We start from the raw sequence: 21,186 nt of genomic DNA, 5'->3' as shown, positions 1-21,186 counted from the left end.
AAGTTTCAAAAGTATTCACAGGCTGGGAAGAGTTTGGGCTGTAATTTATTTCTTAGCAAATACAGTGATGGAGCAGCTCCAAAAAGAAGGAAGAAAGCTGATCTCTGCATGGTTGCTCCTCTTTGACAAGAAAGCAGAATGTTTTATATTGAAAGATGGATCCGTGTGTTTGCGCTCAGGCTGCCTGTGATACAGCATGTAATGAGTTGCATAACGTGTAATGAAGAAATTGAAACTGAGTTTCTGGGTGCATCATGCTGAGTAAGAGGCTTGTTCTACAAGAAACTGTCATATTAAATTCTTGTCGTGATTCCAGACCCCTTTGATTCCTAAATCTTTTGGAGGAGACTAATCTGAAATCAAAGTGAAGTTGCTTGGGGTTTGCATGCCAGAAGCGGTCACATTTGAAAAAGTTCAGTGAACCTGCAGAGGGAGGTTGAAATGCGTTGCCTCACTACAAAGCTTGCAGCTAACATACCTGCTGCTTTGCTTTTTGCTTTCATTCCTCCAGCTCTGCCTTCTTCTGGGTTGCTTTCAAAATGCATAAATCTTAAGGATGAGCGTGTCCTGGTTTTCTGCCTTTGTTTTATTAAAAAATAAAAATAAAAAACAATCAGCCTATGCTGGTGTAAAGTAAAACAAACAGCAGCTTTACTACTGAGGACATGGAAAAACTGTGTTTTTTGCCCCTCTGCCTGGTCCTCTGTGCAGTTACTTCCCTCTGTCAAGGTGCATATCACACTTTACCCCCTTCATATAGCAATTTTTGACCTCCCATTGTACCAAGGTAAATGGAAACGTTCTTCTTGGTCCAGCTGAAATAAAACATAGCCATGGCCCTTGCTGAACCACATAGGTCGCCCTGCACCAGAGCTGATTTGTTGTTACTTTATATTTACAGTGTTCTGTCTCCTGCGGAAGGGGCCAAAGGCACCGCACTGTGTACTGTTTGACAAAGGAAGGGAGGCATGTAGAAGAAGATTATTGCAAGCACCTTGTTAAGCCCAATGTGCAAAAGAAATGCAGAGGGGGCAGATGTCCGAAGTGGAAATCAGGAGATTGGGGACAGGTGAGACTTGTTGTATACCCTTTTGCACACTTTGATATTCCTCTTCTATCAAACCGGCCAGAAGCCAACATGGTTTTCCCATCACTTCTGTCCTCTTTGCAAGGGTTAAGGCTTGAGCCAGCTCTTCAGGTGGTGTATAACTATGTTAACTCCGTGGGCAGCAGTGGAGCAGCACTGATTTGTACACAGCAGCTTGCTTTTGGTGTCTAACTGAGAGCAAATTCCTTGTATACGTTAAGCTTCTGCTAGGAAAGCTGTTAGTGTGTAATATTATGAAAAAACATTATTTATTCGTGTTTTTAATGTTGATGTTATTTAAATTTGTCAGATCACAAGCAAAATCTGCTTTAGTTTTGAGAAATCTGAAATTAATTTTACTATCAGCCTCCTGCGGAAGCCTGATGAAGAATCAGAGCTGCTCATTAAAAATGCTTTTCGCTACCTTCTGTTTCTTAATATCATCATCGTTTCACTTTGCTTCATTAAAACGTCACACACTGGTTAGGTAGAGCAGAGGCTGCTGGTGTGGGAAAGCACATGGAGCTCTTAAGCATCTTGTTTGCTGAGAGCATACCTTGAACCCTTGTTCTCCTGAAAAGAACGTTTTTGTTTTCACCTTGAGTCCAACCGCAACGGCATTTTTAGCTCTGAACTTCAGTTCTCTATCTACCTCATTAGTGTGCAGAATTATTGAAAGGCCCCGACTAAATGAACTGTTACCTTGTAAAAGCATCGCGTTCTCTCGCGGTCTGTCTTGCAAAACACCAATTCTCACTGCATGCAAGTTGCCTACCAGATAAACCATTAACACACCTGGGCACACAAGGCAGCGTTAGGATGGAAAATAAAAGGCCATTAAATGCGCTTGTCATTTCCCATTTGCACCTCATTTAAAGTGAGTGCTGCTGAAAGCAGTTCTTCTTACAGCTAATAATTGTAAGCATAATAACGCAATGCTCTGTCGATTGCTTTAAAATGCACTCATAATAATTGATAAAAGTAAGTAAGTGCTCTAAAATTCCAACGTGATTGGAGTTAATTTTATGCAAGGGGAGAAAGTAAGGAGGTGATTTATGGCCTGCAGTATCTCCTGTGGCTGGGCAATTAGGGAACACTGGGATGCCATGAGCAGCAAGCAGCAGCGCTCCGCTCTTCTGGGTGTTCTGCATTCAGAGGCCGGGGCAGTTCCTCTCTATGTTACAAATCTGCTGTCCTACAGCAAAGCATTTCTAGTATCTGTAATAACCGGGGGAAAAAAAAAAAAAAAGAAAAAGGCTTCTTCTCCAAGATCTAAGTGTGTTTGTGTTTGCAGTGAAATGTCAGATGTGTTTGGATCTTGTAATTGCTATCAATTATGGCCATTTACTTTTCACCAACGTTTCTCCCTCAGTCTGATATTTACACCTTCTAGCTACAGGCTGCAGTCATATCTTGTGTTTTTACAAGGCACAGCTTCTCCACATCTGAGCTGCTGCTCAGCAGCTTGGTGATAAACCTCAGGAGGAAAGTGCACAGACTGCATAGAAAGGATGAAGAGGCTGCTGGCAGCCCCTAGGGCATCACACCTCTGTCTCCCTCAGCCTGAATAGCTTCAAGCCACCAGCTCCTAGGGTTGAGCAGCCCACAGCTGTATGTTCCCAGGACAGGCAGAAGCTGCTGACCAGTATTTGGGGTTGAAACTTGTTTAAGATGCTCTCTGGGCAGCAGTTATCCCCCTAGAAAAAGGTGTAAGGAAAAGCTTCACCCTGACTTTTCAATAATGGGCTAAAAACTCGTTTTCTAAGTTCCTAATGGATCAATAAGGATGCACATATTAATTGTTAATTCAGCAAAGAGTAATTTGGTAAGAGCCGTGATTTAAATGAATGCCTTTTGATTTTTAATGCTTTCTTTCAGAAATACACATCCTTTCTCTTCTGTCTATATAATATCCCTTAAGACCTAGCAAGAAAGCATTCACATCAGGAGGAAATTAAGTACTGCCAAACGGGTTACAGTGTGCAGTCACAACAGTAGGAAATGCTGTCTGAAAGAAAAAACAAGCTGTTAGAAGCATTGTAGTGCAGATAATAACTTGAAGATGTCTGAGAGAGAGAAATTCGGGCTGTTCCTGCTGTGCCTGGAAGCAGGCAGAAATGTGCCCACAGTATAATAGGGATAAGAAAAGCAATTCATTTACAAAGATGCTAATTTTCACAGTTCTACAGTGTATCCTGACTTGAGTCATGTGCGTGTTGGAATGTGTGCTGGAAGGAATTGCAACTGCATTATAACTTTACATCTAGGTTGCTGTACACCTTCTTCTATATAACACAAGCTTGCTTTTCCTTAAAGCCTGCTGCAATGACAATTGTGATGTATTTTGAGCTGTGTATATTGAACTGCTGGAACTACATAATACTTAAGGTCCCTTCCCAGCCAAGCCATTCTCTACAGGAGAAGTAACACACAGAGCTTCGCAGCTCTGGGAAGCCGTCCCATTGAACTGCGCATTCAAGCTCCGAGCATTTCCCCCTGCTCGGGCTTAGATTTGAGAAAACCTGACGCTGCTGAAACCAGCAGCGAGAACTCCTGCCTTCAGCTGAGCCAGAATTCAGCCTGGCTGGAGGCACAGCAAAGCACAGACCCCCGCAGCAACCCGTGCCGCTCACCCACCTCTGTCCCTTCCCGCAGTGCTCGGTGTCCTGCGGTCGCGGTGTCCAGCGGCGCGCGGTGCAGTGCCACGGCGGTGCCCCGACGGCAGCGTGCGACCCTGCGAGCCAACCTGCAGCCCAGCGGGACTGCCAGCTCCCCGAGTGCCCCACGCATCGCTGGGCTGCGGGCGAATGGCAAGCGGTAAGCGGGACCCCTCCCGCCGGCCCCCGCTCGGGCTCTTAACGGGGGTGGGGGGGCCTGGGTCTATCTGCGTTGGGGTTTTAGGGGTTGCATGCTGGGTTTGCCAAAAAAAAAAAAAGAAAAAAAGAAGGCGGGGGAGATGCTAATGCGTGCTGGCTGTGATTCTTCCCTTGCTGCGCTTAAGGGAGAGCAGAGGAATAGCACAGTGGTGTTAGTTTATTGGTTCGTGCTGCCCTGCGTTTGGCTGGGGCCTATGCAAATATGGAGTGGGTTTGGGGTGCGGTGTGCTTGGGTCTGGTTTGTGAGGTTTGTGGCCCTCTATGAGTAGAGCCAGCCCTGCTGCTGCGGGCACATAGTTCTGGAGGAAGTGGTGAGCGTGGTGGTTCTTGCTTCACTGCCCTGTTCCCTCTGACAGTTGCATGGGTGAGCTGCCTGGTGGTGCTGGGGTATGGGGTGATGGTGTGCAGGTGGTCCTCAGAAAGTGGCTGCCTAAAATGCTACAGAGGAGAGGCAGGGAAGGGTCAGAAGTGTTAGGGACAGGAGGATAAAGCTGTCCTTGGGCTGTGAAAGGAGCTGCCAGCCTTGGAAATGGGAAAGATGATGAAGCTGAATCCCATAGAGGGGTGTCCTTGTCCCATCGAGGAGATGGGATCCCCATCACGTGCCCTCAGTGGGGGATGCAGAGACAGAGGAGGCAGAAGGCCCCCTGTCAGAAGCAAATGCCTCCCTGCAGAACCACTGCTAGATTCTGCACCCTTAGGGCAACAAAGATCCCACTGGTAGTGCAGGTGTGGGATCAGAGCCTGGTCTTCTTCACCTCAATGCCTGCAGTAGTGATTAGCTCTGGAGAGCAGGATAAACATGAATTATGGTCACTGTTATGAAACAGTTAATGCAAACAAGCTCAGCTTCGTTCCATATGATGTGTTTATAATCCTAAGTAGTGCCTCCATGCATAAGGGTGTGGGTCCTTGAGAGTCCTGCATGGTGCCCTGTTGCTACCTGCCATGAGCTGAAGTGTCCCAACACAGCACAGGCGTCCCAAAGTAGCAGCAGCCTAGAAGGCAGCAGCAAAGCTGTGGCAATGAACTTCTGCTTCAACAGAGCCCCTCAAATGTCCCTAACTAATAGATTTACAGACAGCAAACAGCACACAGTCACAGTCCTTGTCCAACAGCATCGTTAGCACGGAAACGTTGTTTGTCCTACATCTTCCTTTTGCCTTCTTTCCCTTATTTCTGCACTTCTGAAGCTGGTGGTGATAGCCCCTGCCTCCCACCCTAACCCTAAGGTGGATGCTAATGTGTTCCAAAGTTTCCCCACTGTACCAAGGAAATCTCAAACATTTTTAAGGTGCTTTTTATTCCTGGTGTTTCCTCACCCAGAGCTTATGGTTAATAGGAATGTGTAGGTGTCACCTGCTGTGAGCTTAGCCCTGTAGCTGATTCCAAGCAGTTCAGAGCACTTATTTTGTTCTGAGGTACCCGGTATAAATGTAGCATCTCCTTATCCCCAGCCATAAGTCCTGGCTGTGCTACCTGCAGTGAGGAGGCACAGATTGCATTAGTATTCTCCAAGCAATGAACCCTAATTGACATGAAAGCAGGATGTAAAATAACATCCCTGTGCTGCCCTGTTCTTGATTTCTTATCTTTAGAGGGAATCTGTCAAGAGGGTTTCTTGTTGCCCCATTTTGTTGTTGCTTAGAAAAAGTTTGTTTTGCCAATGAGAAGTAATAGGGAACTTATTGAAAACCATTTACCACTTAGTTGTTGGGTCAGTATTAATTAGCTGTTCTCAATTCCCACAGCAGCAAGGAGAACATCAATAGAAAAGGCCCAGCTATGTCAGGGATCACCAAGAGGGGAAAGTAATAGAGAGGGTCTGAGTATGAACCTGTGGGAGGGACAGTGCACAGCTCTGGAAGCTGCGGAATCTTTGACATTTGCTTTTTGGGGGAAATGAAGGCATGCTTGCATGCTTTGGATTGCAGAGCCACCCAAGGGATGTCTGCAGTGCCTCTGGAGTGGGGCTGTTCCTCATCTGCGCTTCACTGTTTGATTTAGAAAAACAAGAAGCACAATGAATGCTTACACAAAGCAATGCCTTTGGGATTTTTTTTTTAATTATTATTATTCTAGAAGAGTTGCAGAACTGCTTGAAACAGTCCTTAATTTGATCTGTGGGGAAAATAGTTCACAATTTGGGAAATGGGGCGAAAGAGATGATTTTTGTCACATGCCTGGGCTGTTTTTCAGCTCTTGCTATCCATCTCCATTGTCCCCTGGCCTTGCTGTTTTATGTGAGATTTAGATGGGTCATGAGCATGAGATTTCTTACAAAATCTGTCTTCATACCAAAGGAAAAAGCCTTTTCATGCCAGCTGATCTGTCTGTTTCTTGTGCGAATTATGTCTTATAACCTTGCTGTGGCCAATTGGAATCTCTGCAGTGTTTCTTTGATTTGTTTTATTATTTGTATTATATCTCACTGTCTTTGTGTTGTATTTAATGTCTCAGTGGGATTATTTTAATTGCCAGTTATCCCCAAAATGCCAAAAATCAAACTGCAATTAACTGATGAGGGCAAGATGCACAGAGCTGGTGCAGCTTTAGTTGGCCGTATGACCATAATTTGCAGAGAAGACTAAAGCAAGGTGACATATAAGGTTGGATGTTAGGAACGATTTCTTCTCAGAAAGAGGGTGATGCAGTGGCACAGGCTGTACAGGGAGTGGTGGAGTCACCATCCCTGGAAGTGTTCAAGAACTGTGGAGATGTGGCACTGAGGGATGTGGTTATGGGCATGGCGGGATGGGTTGATGGTTGGACTGGATGATCTTAGTGGTCTTTCCCAATCTTATTGAACTATAGTTCTGTCTGTCTGAGTGTGTCACTCTCAGCAATCAGTGATTTTATTTGAGTATGGGCTTTCAATGTGGTTACTGCTCATGACCAACATCGGAGTACCCACTGATGGCAGAGACAGTTCATTCATCAAAAACTATCAAATTTAGGCTTAAATATATGTGAGGAAGGGGAAATATGAGAGCAGGGAAACTGAGCATCCCGCTGCGCACCAGCGATGCTGCACTCTGTGCAATAACCCAATTTCCCATTTTCCTTACGTAATAGGGAGCTATCAGAGGGAAACACATACAGCATGGTTTCTTTGCTCTCTGGGCAAATCACACTCCGGCAAATTCCTCTAGCCCCTTTAGCATTGCTGTGCTTCAACACAGACCTAGGAGCAACTTCCACTGCGAGGACTTAAAGCGAGAGAGTAAATAAGGTTGAAAAGCTCACGAAGCCCTTGGGGTTTCTTGGCAGACTGCGGGTTTTGCAACATTGGCTGTTGCCTAAGAGCTGCTGAGTTATTCCTTCAGAACAAGGCTGCTTTGTAGGGCTGGATCCCCCTCCCATCCTGCGTGGTTATTGCCAATTTATGGCAAATATTACACTGAGTATTGATCTCATTACCCAAAGTTATCAAATATTTTGATTCTGACAGCGTTTGGCAATTAGGGGGACCTGCTAAGATCTGCTAATTGCAGGTGAGCTGGGAGTGCGGGAGCTGCTGTAACGAGATTAAACTGGCACAGTCCTCCGAGCCTGGGAGACTTCAAACAGTGCTTCTGTACCACCGGGGATGGTCTGCTTGAGTGTTTTATCCATTCCTGGGGAAAAAACATCCCCTGCACGTTACATAAAATGATTACCTTCACGCACTTTTTCTCCTTCTTAATCCAGTTAGTTGGAAGTGTTAAGAGCTCATTACAGACAGGGACTGAACAAAAATATGGTTTTGCGGAGACGGTCATTTGTGTGCTGATTTATTTTGTTTCATTTGCATTTTTTGGCCATACGGATTGCTCCCAGGAGCATTGCAAGTGCTTTGTGGGCAGCAGGAGCAGTCTCACAGCCAGGGAAAGGATTTGAGCAAAGAATCAAAACCTTGAGGTCTTCATTAGACCTTAGGGAGGGTTTGTGCTCAACCAGCCTGGGTCGGGATCAGGCAAGGCAATGTTTAAAGAGGAACAGAATCAGAAGATGCATGGATGAAACTGGTCACAATGAAGGGAGTGGTGTTGTATTGTGCAAGGGGCAGCTGTCTCTATTTAGTGGGGGCAAGATGATAGGGTTGGCCAATTTCTTTCTCACTGTCCTGGCATGTTCCTTTGCATCTCCTGGCACCACCACAGCTGGATCCCATCCTGCTGTCTCAGCTCCTCTCCATCCTTGCACTGCGCCTTGGCACCTCCATAGGTTGGGGACAGATGGGCACCCGGGATGCAAGTGATGGCAGTGTTCACAGATATGCCCCCATGAGATGCCCAGTTCACTCAGGCTGCTGGAGGAAGGCTTGCTGGGTGTGGGGATGTGGGTTGATCTATCGAAACCTCCGCTGGGTTGGGTGAGCCGCTGTTTCTTGTGAGCAGTGCATGAAGACGTGTGGGGAGGCGGCGCGGTACCGCAAGGTGTTCTGCGTGGATGAGAGCAAGCAGGTGCAGAGCAGCACCCACTGCGACGCCAGCAAACGGCCCCCAGAGATGGAGAGCTGCGGGCTGCCGCCCTGCGAATACATCTGGATCACCGGGGAGTGGTCAGAGGTGAGTCCTCATCCCTGTCTCCAACCCCAGGCTGGGACCTGGCCACGCTGCCCCGCTCCCTCCTCTTGCTGCCCACCTCACTGGGATATTGCAACAAGGGCAGGGCTGCATGGTTTAACGAGTAGTTGTTGGTTTGTTTCTGTGTGCAATTTCCCTGCTGGACAGAGAGGAGAAGGGCTGCAGGAGATGGCCAAGGTACTAAAACATGAACACCAGTGTGCTCAAAGTCCTGGCTGCTATCAGGAGGCAGTTTTCTTCCAGAGCTCATCACATCCATCAGGCACTCTCCTCTATTCTGTTCTATTTCGTTCTACTATGCTCTACTCTATTCCTGGGTTCTGTTTTGCTCTGTTCCGTTCTATTCATGGGTTCTGTTCTATGCTATTCATGAGTTCAGTTCTGTTCTACTCATGGTCTTGGCTCTATTCTATTTCATCCTTGGTTTCTTTTTGTAGCAGGCACTGTATGCAGAGGCATACAGTACCCAGGGTATAATCTCAGCCTGCTTCCCTCTTCAGTGAGCACAGGATTACTTTCCACTTGGAAGGACAGCAGAAGGAAGTGAGGAGACAGCTGCTGACATAGCCCTGATTAAAAAGAAAGAGCCAGGATAAAGAAAAAAAAAACAAACATTCTGGGACTGAGGGGAAGGAAGGAAAGGCATGCCATCCAAGAAAGCACAGGAAGGAGAAGGACAGAGAAGGGAAAGTCTTGGGCACTGGTTTTCTTCTAATTACAAGGAAAACCGCCTTTCTTCCATCACCTTCATTTCAGCATTTTGACCATTTTCTTTCACTATGGGCAAAAATAAGTAAATAAATAAAAATAAAAGGAGAAAACCCAGATAGTAGATATCTCTGTTCCCAGGGGATTACCTGCTCCTTTCTTGGCACGTGGAGGATTGTGCCCAGGAGCCATCTGGGCACGGGTCCTGGAGCAGCACTGGTGTCCAAGGCCTTGTAGCTATTCTGCGTACTGATGGGCGTAATAGTTACAGCATTCCCTCACAGCAGTTTGCTGTTCCTATAAGTGCTGACAGATGCTTCCCCTTGCCCTCAGTGCTCCGTCACCTGCGGCAAGGGCTACAGGCAGCGCCTGGTGTCGTGCAGCGAGATTTACACCGGCAAGGACCACTACGAATATGGCTACCAGAACACGGTCAGCTGCCCCGGCACGCAGCCACCCAACATCCAGCCCTGCTACCTTGGGGAGTGCCCTGTTTCTGCATCCTGGCGCGTCAGCAACTGGGGAAGCGTAAGTTTAGCAAACCAGTTTTTTTTTTTTTTTTAGCCAAAAGAATTCTAACAAACCTGTTTTTCTTTGTTACATATTCCTAAGGTTTGGTAGGGGAGTGGTGTTGGAGAGTTGCGTGAATGAATGCATCGAGTGCCATTGATGCTGTGTAGGGTCCTCTGCTCTGTGCTGAGCCCTGTCGTATGGTGGGGTCATGACACCCATGAGTGCCACAATCGTCATAAAAATTCAGTTGTCCATATTTCTGGGCATGTTGAGGGTCTTGCTGATTGCTTAGTCAGAATGTGAGGTACTGCCAGAAAAGGACCCAAAACTACTGTGCTAGAGTAGAGGGAGTGATGGATAGCTGGCAGCTGGGGCAATACTGCTTGTCCATGTGTGTGAGCAAGGCTTGGGAAAAAGCAACAGGCTGAACTCTGGTAATCTGAGCCTTAAAAGCTCAGAGCCTCTGTCTTTCCCCGCCTTCTTCCTTCTCCTTACAAATGCTGGGACGTGGCAGGGGAAGAAACTTAACCTTTCTGTTAAAGTTATTTGTACTTCAGGCCCCAGAAATGGCTCCACACAAGATCAAATTTTGGTTAAGGTGATAACATTTCACTTCTTTGGGCTTCTAACATTCTTTGAAATGTGGCAGTTCTCCCATAAATTTGATTTATTAACCCAGCTCAGGCATTTGTAGGAATTTGTCAAACCTTTACGAGGCAACGAGGGTCAAGTCAAGCAAGATGTAGTTGTCACAGTAAATGGCAGGGCTGTTTGAAACCCAAGTTCCTCATGCCCCACAGGAAGCCTCAGGTCCTCCCTGAGAGTCAGGGCAGAGGGATTGCAGCAAAGAGCTCAGTCTCAGTTTGTTGGTGTTTCCACCCAGAATTTCAGTGCAAAACATTCAGCTTGTTAATGCAGCTCTGTTGAGAAGAGTATCCATTTCAGAGAGCACGTTCTTTGCGCTGCTGAAGGTATCAGAGACTACAAAGTGCCATGACCCTGCTCACCTCTGATTTTCAAGGGGTTTACTGTAAATTACCTTTTGCTCTGCTTCATGGTGAAGTGTCATGGATTTGGAACTAATGAAGAACAAATGCCAGGTTGCAAATGGTGTGGTAACCTTCAGCATTTCAGCCTTCATTTGGGCCATCTGAGCACACAATTTATGCAGATTTTTCCACTTTTCTGGGCAGTGAGGGGAAAGGGAGCTTGGAGATGGTACAGTTTGGTTAGAAAACAGCAGATTGTGCCATGCTTGTTCAGAGGCCTCTGCCAACGTCCAAGCAATGCTTCCAGCCACCAGTAGAGGATATCTAGCATTCAGTCCTTCTGGTGAACATTTCTTTTTGTGCAAGCTTCCCACTGCAAAAAAAGAACATTTTTTGCTTGAGCACAGTGTTGACCTTAACCAACATAGTCTCATTCACTAAGTAGGTAAGTGCTAAGAGAAGTACCATCTTCTTGAAATAATGAAGGATGACGATATAATGAAGGGATTAATAATCGAAGGGGCTACTTCTGTGATTAAAATTCAATCCTTGCAAAATGGAGACCTTTGCCGCTGCCTCTTTATAGAAGGAAATTGGTTCTTATGGTCCAAAGCCCAGAAGCCCTTGAGATAAAACACGACCCTCTGCCTCTGGTCTTGCAGTGCTCTGTGACCTGTGGGGTTGGCATCATGCACCGCTCGGTGCAGTGCCTGACCAACGATGACCAGCTCAGCAACTTGTGCCTTGTGGATCTGAAACCCGAGGAGAGGAGGACGTGCCACAACGTCCACGACTGTGAGTCTGCAGCTTTGCACCTTCCTTTGCTTTTCTTATGCCTTGAGCATCTGTTCCTGTCGAGCTCCTGGAGGTGTGCAGTATTTCCAAGTGTTGGGAGCCATCCAGGAAAGCACTGAGGCGCTCCAGGGACGCCTCTTAGAAATGAACACGTTGCCTTGCTGCTTGAGGTGCCTTGAAAAAGAAATGTGCTATATCATCGCTCAGTGATGACATGCAGTTCTGGTTTCTTTCAGGTGAATTACCGAGGAGCTGCAATGATGTTAAAACTCTCCAAGGTGTCACTGAAGACGGTGAATATTTCCTTAAAGTCAAAGGGAAGACATTAAAGGTGTGTTTCAGCTGCAGACTGATTGTACATTTTCCCAAGGGGTAGAGGACACTGTGTGTTCTCCTCAATTTCCACTTGCACTTCCTACTTTCAGTTTTCTGGGCATTCCCTTTGCATACCTTGCCTGACAAAATCACGACTTCTCTCCCCCAGGTGTATTGCTCTGGGATGCAGACTGACAGCCCAAAGGAGTACGTGACCCTTGTAAATGGAGATGCAGAGAACTTTTCAGAAGTGTACGGATACAGGTAAGGAATCCCTTTAGTTCTGAGCTTCCCGATGTCTTTGATTGCTGTGGCAATATTTTCCAGTCATGAGTAGAAAGGGTTTTCTTTTGATTCAGATTGCATAACCCGACCGAATGTCCGTATAATGGGAGCAGACGAGAAGACTGCCAGTGTAGGAAAGATTACACAGCAGCTGGGTTTTCCACCTTCAGCAAAGTAAGGCTGGACCTGAACACTATGCAAATAATAAGTGAGTAAATACAGGGCCTTGCCATTAAAAACAAAATCATGTTTATTTTACACAAATGTAGCTGTAATTATAAGCAGGCAGTAGTATCTAGTGAGACTGAGCTCTCTCTTTGAAAGCTTTTAGACCCGGTCACCTTTGCACTTAGAAGCTGTAACCCAAGTGCATCAGAGACGCCTACTGGCAGTGCTGGTGTGTGGAGGAGTGGAAGAGACACTTGGAGGGGTTGAATCTGGGGAGATAACTGGTGGGGAGAGGGGCTGGGGGTTTGCAGGACAAGTGGTGACTGTAGGTGTGCAGAACAAGTGGTATCCTGAGACCAGCACATTGAGGAGCTGGGAGCTTCCCTGCTGCATGGGGACAGTTTCAGTCCTTTTGACTTCAGGGATGCTGTCAGTTTCCAGCAAACGTTTTAGAAACATAGTGCATTACTGGGAGCTCATTCAGTAAATAGTGACGATTGTTAACAAATCAAAATCCTTTCTCCTGAAATGACTCTCTCTCTGATAGGGTTTTTGTCATTGCTTTATTTCCAAGCCAAAAGACCTTCCAGTCTACTAAACTGTAAAAAGCTGCTATAAGAGCTTCTAGGTTCAGATCCTTAGAAAATTCGATACCAGCTCCCTGATGAATCTCAAAAGATGCTGGGCACCCCCATCAGGCAGGAGCTGTTATGCATCCCCATCAGAAAGGGGCTTCAGATCTAGAGCAACACATCCGTATCCTTTTCAATCCCTGAGCCCTGGGCTGGGGGCGGTCTTTGGACAGTTTTTTGGCTTTGTTCAAAAGGAAGATTTAGAAGGTCTCAAGTCCTTTTTCAAAATTTGAAATTGTCTGATAGAGAGATAAAAGCAGAGTTAGGGCTTCTGGTTTTGTTGTTATTTACATCTAGGCCTTACATCACCAATGTATTTGAACCCATCTGTAAATGTGAGTGTATGGGCATTCTGTGAAACTCAGTGCTGGGAGTCATGTCTGGGATGAATTGGGGATTTAGTATTAAAAGTCTAGAAGGTGAGGTCTTAACTAATGTTCAAAAACAGCTTCAGTGAATTTAAACTCTAGCGAAGAGCATGTTTACGTGTGTTTTTTTTCTCTCCCTGCATCTTTCTTTCTGTGTTATTCACCAACTCCTCTCTGCAGCAACTGACTTACAGTTTGCCCGGACGCATGATGGACGACCAGTTCCTTATGCCACTGCTGGGGACTGCTACAGCGCAGCCAAATGTCCTCAGGTATTTGACAATAGCGTTTCAGAATAGGAATTGGTGCCTTTTGTTATGTACAGTCCCCACACCTTGGACTCTCCGGACTTCATTTGCAAATGGCACTGAACAGTAAGTCGCACTCACAGGCAGCAGAGGGCATCCCTCCATCTCCTTCCCTCTTTGCTTTCAGGGCTGGGACCTTACAGCCGAGCTTTGCAGCTTAAGGATTGGCTTCTCACCTCCGGTAGGCTCCTGGCTGCTTATGTCCACCCACCGACCAGACAGCAGTCATGGGGAGCAAAGCTCACAGCCCTCTGGTGCTGTAGTGGGTTGGGGCTGTGACCAGAAATGGAGTGGGATGGGGTTTGCCAGGGGAAAACTGGGAGATCTGTGTTGGGTGCTGATACAGCCATGAATTTTGCATCCATTTTGTGTATATTGAAATCAGGAGGATAAAGGACAGAACGTATTTAAGGAAAAACGAAAAGAATTTTTATTTTACTGAAGGCTGGAAAAAAAAAAAAAGCTCAGCTCAGCTCAGTGGAAAATGTGGAAAATAAGAACAAGTGTGCCCTCTCCAGTTGAGGAAGGGAAAGTGAGAGCAGCTGCTGTGTTCCTGGGCATTTTCTCCATCAGCTGCTGGAGCATTTCAGGTTCCACCATTTGCCATGGGAAAGCAAAGAATGCCCTCAACTGGCAAACCATGAAAAAGCAGCAGAAAACTGAGTGAAAACATTGAAAAACCAAGCAAAGCCCCTCCTTCCCTGCAGCTACAAATGAGAAAGAAATTCCTAACCAGAGACACGCTGCGATTTGTGCAGTGTGTGCAAATCACTGTCAGAGTGATGGAGAAATTGAAAACACCGCAATCAAGATCCCATTATACAGTTGATGCTATGAGAAGTGTGGCTGTGGCACAGGGCTCTGGGGGTAACCAGGCTTCTCTCCTTGCTTTTTAGGGTCGCTTCAGCATAGACCTGTATGGGACAGGCCTGTCTTTAACGGGAACGGCAAAGTGGCTTTCCCAAGGGAATTATGCAGTGTCAGAAATTCAAAAATCCCCAGTAAGTCATAATGCAGTAAGTCATAATGTTAATTATGGTTCTGCCCGCTCACTGGAAGTTTCTAATTGCCGACATCTCTCAAGGAGACGCTAACAGAAATCTAACATCTGACATGAGAAACGAAGTGTTGCCCGTAATTGTAATGGGGGGACCCTAGTGGGTTTAACTTGATCAGAGTTATTGCAATTAATTAGTGAGCCTGCTTAGTGGTGAAACTGCAGGCCGTGAGTGCTGTGGGACAGGGCTACCTGTAATTAGCTGGCTAAGGTGGGCAGCGCTGGATTTGATGAGCAGGGATTGACCCCAGGAGGGTCCCAGGATGAAGATTCAGTGGGCACGGTGGGGATGAGTTGATCTTAGCGGTCTTTCCCAACCTTTATGATTCTATACATTCTACCTTAAGGAGGTCACCAGAGGCGTTTAACAGTAAGCAATTCGTAACATATCCTCTCTTGGGCTGCTTTCAGTTTCCTTTGAGAGAGTTGGCCTTGAGCCTTGTTGGTACTGGAGCTGTTAAAGGAGTCTTTTTGGCAGCTTTGGATGCTGCAGGTCCATGCTCCAGCACAGCAGGTGTCAGGGAAATGGCACAGACCTCACATGTTCACTCTGACCAGTGCTTGGCAATTCTTCCCTCTTCAGAAAGGAGAAGCCCAAGCAGCCCTAGGGGTTGCAGAGCAGATGCAATCAGAGTTAAAACAAGGGGCAGGGAGGCTAAGGGACAGCTCTTGCCTCTTTCACCCGGTGGCATCTGTCAAGCAGTGCTCCAGGGGTGTAATTGTAGCAGGATCAGAAAGAAAGGCAAAGCGAGAAAAGATGACAGCAGCCTGCTGCAATCATGGATCAATTGTGTCAAGGGTGGGATGGAGCTCATTTAAAAATAAATGCTTTGTGCAAGCTTGTCCTGCACTTAAGTCCAATTTTCTGGTAATTGAGGGTTGAATTCACCCCAAGGACTGTCTGACCATTGAAATGACCAAGAGGAGAACTCTACAGAGGTGGGACAAACAAGGCCATGTGTAGGTGTTGCTGATGCTGGCATCAATCCTCTGACTTGAGGCTGGAGCTGCCTGCCCCACTTGCTGCCTCATTTGCTGAGCTCTCCAGCCCAAGGTCAGCATTCTTTTGGGGTGTGTGCTGACTTTGGAGATGAAGAGCTGAGGAGGGACAGCACCAGAGCCCTTCTGCGTCCAGGCTCTGCCCTCCCAAACAGGTGTTTCTCTACAAATGTCCACCGTGCCCTTCCCATGCTCACTCACCACCAAAGTGCTGATGCTGCCTAGATGTGTTCTTTCTCCTGCATGATCCAAGATTTGCGCTCATTACAGCAGAACAAGGGATTATTCACTGTGGAGCAAGTTGAAGAAAGTAGATGCCCTTGAGATATCCCTTCAAATGGCCTTCTCCTTGGGCATCTTGCAATGTGATAAATCAAAACTGCCCTTTCTTATTTGTGTTCAGCACCTGAGCTGGCAATACTAAAGGGACTTACATTTGCATACATTTAAATATAACTATAATTTTGTAGATTGATTCAGGCATTGTTTGTTTTTTCTTCTGAGACATTTCCTATTAAAGCCCTGACTGGAATCATAGAATCGTTTGAGTTGGAAGGGACCTTTAATGGCCATCTGGTTCAGCTCCCCTGCCATGAACAGGGATACCTACAGCTCCATCAGGTGCTCAGAGCCTGGCCCAGCCAAGGCATATCTGCAAGAACGGGGCACCCATCACCTCTCTGGGCCTCACCACCTTTATTTAAAACTTCTTATATCCAACCTAAATCTCAGCTCTTTTAGTTTGAAACCAATAGAATAACCCAGAGCTGGCTTTTTCAAAGCGTGGAGTCCTCACGTGAGATGTGATTTCTGCTTTTGCCTGCAGGATGGTACCAAAGTCGTAGGAAGATGTGGTGGTTACTGTGGGAAGTGTACCCCGTCGTCTGGAACAGGCCTCGACGTGCAGGTGTTATAGCAATGGTAAGGCCATGGCCACAGAGCATCTGGCTCCCATTTCCCAAAGCCAGCTCATTGCTCAGCCCTGGGCTTTGGGCTCTAGGATTTGGCCTCCAGAAGGCAGAGCCCATGACGTGTGCTCCCCATCTGTGCCTTGCAGGTTCTCTGAGAGCAGCCCGCGGAGATGAGACGGATGAAGGATAGCGATGCAATACCTCTGCCTCCCACTTTTTTAACCTGTTTATGTGTGTATATAGATCGCATATTCTTAATGTACAGTATAATATTTATGTTTGGAATTATTTATTTTGATTTAATATTTTTGTACGTAAAATCATTATATTAAGGCTGCTTTTACTATTTTTATTTTTTATTGTTAAATCCTGCAGTCAAACCACTGCATTTTGCGTACTCTACATTATATGTAGCATTATGACAAGTGATACTTTATTGTCACTGTATTCAGTTGTTTACTTCCAATCAGTAATTTTCCTTCAGTTACGGGCTGCTTTAGCCCTCCACGGTGCTACACAATCTGCATTGGGGTATTTTTGGCATTTCAATCTGTCTTGATGTAAGGAAAACAGACAAGATGTGCTTAAATTTTAATTTAGCAATTAGGCTGACAGCACTCAAGGAAAACATGACAATGAATACAGTGCTCGTTGCATTAGCAATCTTTATCTTTTAGGTATGTTTTGAATTTCACATGACCTCTGTGGCCAGTGCTGAAAGCGCTGGTTTGGTGCTAACATGGTATTTATTAACGCTCAGTAATTTTAGTTAATCCGCTGCCTTTATCAGTGGGAAAAGGAAGAAAGCAGAGAAATTGTCAGGAGATTCAAATAGAATCAATCGTAGAATCCATCATCAGTAGATTCAATCATAGAATATCCCAAGCTGGAAGGGACCCATAAGGATCATTGAGTCCAACTCCTGTTTCTATGGAATAGATGGAGATCTGCTCCGCATTCAGGAAAATTCCTACAGACAGATCTTCAGCAGAGCCCTGTTTTGTGTAGAGCTCCAAAAAACACCCATTTCCCTGCTAATTGCATGTGCCACCGTGCTTCCCTCCTCCATCTGGCAGCAGGGCGATGGGACCGTATGTTCCCTGGGCTGAGGAGCCACAGCTCATTAGGGACACGGTCACAAAATCCTAACGTACGTTGGCTGTGTGGGGTCCTGCCACCCGTGGGGCTGGTGGGGACGCAGGGGCAGAGCTGGGGTACCACATCCCAGTGATGCTTCCCACGCACCGTGCCCATCTGTGGTGCCGTGCAGCGTCAGCGCTGCTGTGTTTCCAGCAGGATCAGCTTGTACTCGCACAGTGCTTCCCCCCCCCCCACAAACAGGCTGCTTGACGCCTACTTCTGTACGGCTTCCTATCCTCCTGATAAGGCATCTGTGCTCTTTGCTGTCCGCGATCCAATGTACAACCAGAACTTAAGTGTTTTCTGTAGTGTTTTTGTAATGGAGAAACGCGGCTGTGCAATGCCCTGCCTGTACATAGCCTGCTGCTTGCAGCACTGCGCAGAGCTTCGTAGCACGTTGAACGGGGGTGATGTGACCAGATAATTTTTGTAGTCTATGACTATGTCCCTTAATTCTTTCTCCTTGATTCTACGTAGCAATAGGAAAACGTTGCCCCAGCGCCTTACGTCGGGGCAGCCGGGAGCACGAAGGACGAATTTGCAGCACAGAATTGCCAGCATTTCAGAAGACTCGCCCAGCTAAGTCTTTAAATTTGGGCTGCAGATATTCAGCAAACCCGACCTCAGGATTTTCTGCATAGCTCCCCAAAGCAGAGCTCCCTGCACTCGTAACCCATGCGTTTGGCAGCCCGCAGAGTGAGACTTGTCAGCCTGATGGTTGGATGTTAATTAGTGGGCATCCAATTTGGGAGCAGGGTTGGGTTAAAATGCAGCTAAAGAATTGGTGCTTGGCACTCACCAGTGTGCCCTGTCGCTCTCGTTAATGTACAGTCTTAAAGGGGAGAATGAGAATTGTACTTATAATTAGGGGTGTTTTTTTTTTTTTTATTTGTTGTTTAATAGCACGTACAATAAGTGGATGTGATTATATCTTAGGTTGCTATTTCACCTATGTCTTCTGCCTATATGACAATAAGAAATGATACCTCCCTGTGAAAAAAAAAAAAGCCAAAAATACCATTTCAAAGGTCAAAGAAAGGGGAAAGGGAAAAAGGGAAAGGGAAAAAGGGAATGGGGGAGGGAAAGATGGAGAGAAAAGGGAAAAGTAGCAAAATGGAGTAAGTGATGTTTTTTTCTGTAATGATAACTGCTCATGTGTAACTTGTGTAGGGTAAAAGGGAAAATTGCACTTTGAACTTCAGAGAGAAACGGTGGTGCTTAGAAAGTACAGGCTTATTATTTTTTCTGTAATGAAAGGAATGGCTACTTATAAAAGGAAAAATTATTTTGACCTGTTTACATTCCTTTCTGCTGTATGGTTTCATAACAGCTATTAGCAGAGCCAGATGAACCTGAAAAGAAGTATCAAACTGTAAGAATTGATAGATCACTGATCTTATGGTTCATCACTGGGCTTCGTTAAACGGGATCAGACTTTGAGGAGCAGAGACATGGGACACTCCTAGTTCAGGAAACAACTCCGGGTTTTGTATGTCAATGCCATTATTTTTCTACAAACTGTTGTGGGGTTTACTTTGTTGGGTTTGGGGGGGATTATATTTTTCTTTTTGCAAGCACTTTCCTGTACAGTTGTTTTTTTTGTTTGTTTTTTTTTTGTTTTGTTTTTTTTCTTTCTTTCTGATGATATTCAAAAAGGAAATGGAAAGATCTGTAAGACAAGTCAGTTTGGTCTTTCTGCATTTGCCATCGTATTTTAATGCCTGTATGCTATTGTAGAGGCAAAATACTTTGTACACAAGGGAATAATACAGTGAATGGTAAACATTCCGTTCTGTGCTGGTATTTATTTGCATGCTCTGGGTTCCCTGTTTGCTTGTCTCATGCAAAAGGAGTGTGGGGAGGAGGAGAGCTGCATGCACAGTGCTGTGCCCGTGGTCTGGGGACCTTCAGGGGAACACAGTGCTCTGTGACTGCTCTGGGTGCTCCCTGACTGCTGTCCAGGAGTGGGATGGTGTTCCCAGACGGGACTGCTATGGGGTGATAGGGGCAACAGGGAGCCCAGCCACTCTGGACAATTGTTCCTGTAGGGTGAGCTGGGGTAACCTGACCTCTCAGCAGCGCAATTTAATAAAATCAGCCAAAATAAATCAACTGAGAAAAAGCCACCACAGCCAACTCCAGCAGCATTCCTCAGAGCAGCCCCATGCCTGATTTAAGCACGCTTCTCTTTCAGTTGTACCAACCTTCTCCAAACAGTGAATCCCAAATGGCCTGGACGTTCCATCCCTGCGAAGATGACAGCCTGGTTTTGCCCTCATTGATAAGCAATAGGGCATCCACGCAGATTCACCAATGGGCTCAAAGGCCAAATTTAGCATATTAGGAAACCAAAGTATTTCTCTGTTCCTGTATGCATTCTGATTTGGAAACTGAGCCATATGCAAGCGTGCATTCCAACTGCATTCTTTTTGCAATTATGTAGCAGTAGAGATATAAATATACTGGCCTATTTCCTAAAGTATGATCTTCTTTATTGTAAACTGGCAAGTACACGTTTTAAAGGAGACTTATTTTCCTTCACAACTTTTCATTAACCATTTCCAGATTTCTTACTTTTAGCAAATTTTGACTGTGTAGCAACTCGCTTTGCTTGGCAATTTCAGGGATGCCAGCAAAGAAACATGGTTACAGATTATTGCAGAAAAGCGCTTCTTTCTGAGCTGAAGATCTGCATTTCTGTGTTGTGGCAGGCAACGTGAGTCCCAATGAGCACTGCTAATTAGTCAACTTTCTATAAACAATTTTATGTCAACACAGCTCGAAATAAACTTCAATGCTTAAAAATGAGACTCAAAAGCAGAGATGGATCAGGAATTAGATGCCCCCGTTAATGGTTTACTGCAAATCTTCACTGATTATCGAGGAAAAAAAAATATGCAATTTCTACAGTGTTGCTTTGGGGAGAATTGTGAAGTCAGGTTGAGGATCTGTGACCTGATCATGATCAGCTGCAGCATGGAATTGTCACACCGCCAGCTCCCAGTACCTGGAGGTGGAAGAAGAGCCTTCTCCTGGCTGTTTGGTTTACAGCTGGAATGACCTCAATGGCCCCTGCTGGCACCATGGCCATTAGCCTGTGACCAAAAGTGTCCTTCTCTACTGTCATTTTTCTTTAATAAATGATTAAAAAGACTCCAAATGTGGGCTGCTGTGGAGCCACGTCACCATGCGTGGCTCCTGAATAATATTTCACTTTCCAGCCCAATATAATGATGGGGTTATTTTAACACTTTTGACTGTTGGCTCCAGTAATTCTGTGAAAATTACAGTGCACTTCTCCAGCCTTGTTGCACAGCCTACCACTGCTAATTGCTTCAGAGGCACAGTTGATCTCTTCAGCTTTCTCTCCTGGCCTACTAGTGAGCATTTTTTCTTCTCTAGACAAACACAATGCATTTTGTTGAAGGCTGATGGAAATGCCTGTCACAGAGAGCTTGGCTTAAATT

At 45.9% G+C, this 21,186-nt stretch overlaps 1 protein-coding gene across 1 annotated transcript in view; it reads left to right on the top strand.

The window, feature by feature from the left end:
• ADAMTS9 (ADAM metallopeptidase with thrombospondin type 1 motif 9) overlaps positions 1-16,584 on the top strand; it is a gene marked incomplete at both ends in the record, with an annotated part of 62,353 nt that extends 45,769 nt beyond the window's left edge. Inside the window, 11 exon segments of the mRNA XM_079540335.1 lie at positions 902-1,069; positions 3,743-3,904; positions 8,343-8,513; positions 9,573-9,767; positions 11,404-11,536; positions 11,773-11,867; positions 12,021-12,115; positions 12,211-12,344; positions 13,485-13,576; positions 14,509-14,613; positions 16,495-16,584. Coding sequence (XP_079396461.1) covers positions 902-1,069; positions 3,743-3,904; positions 8,343-8,513; positions 9,573-9,767; positions 11,404-11,536; positions 11,773-11,867; positions 12,021-12,115; positions 12,211-12,344; positions 13,485-13,576; positions 14,509-14,613; positions 16,495-16,584 — 1,440 coding nt within the window.
• Between the last annotated feature and the right edge of the window lie 4,602 nt (positions 16,585-21,186).

Source organism: Tetrao urogallus (assembly GCF_951394365.1).
Source record: "Tetrao urogallus genome assembly, chromosome: 10".
NCBI lineage: Eukaryota > Metazoa > Chordata > Aves > Galliformes > Phasianidae > Tetrao > Tetrao urogallus.
This window is presented reverse-complemented; position numbering and strand designations above follow the sequence as displayed.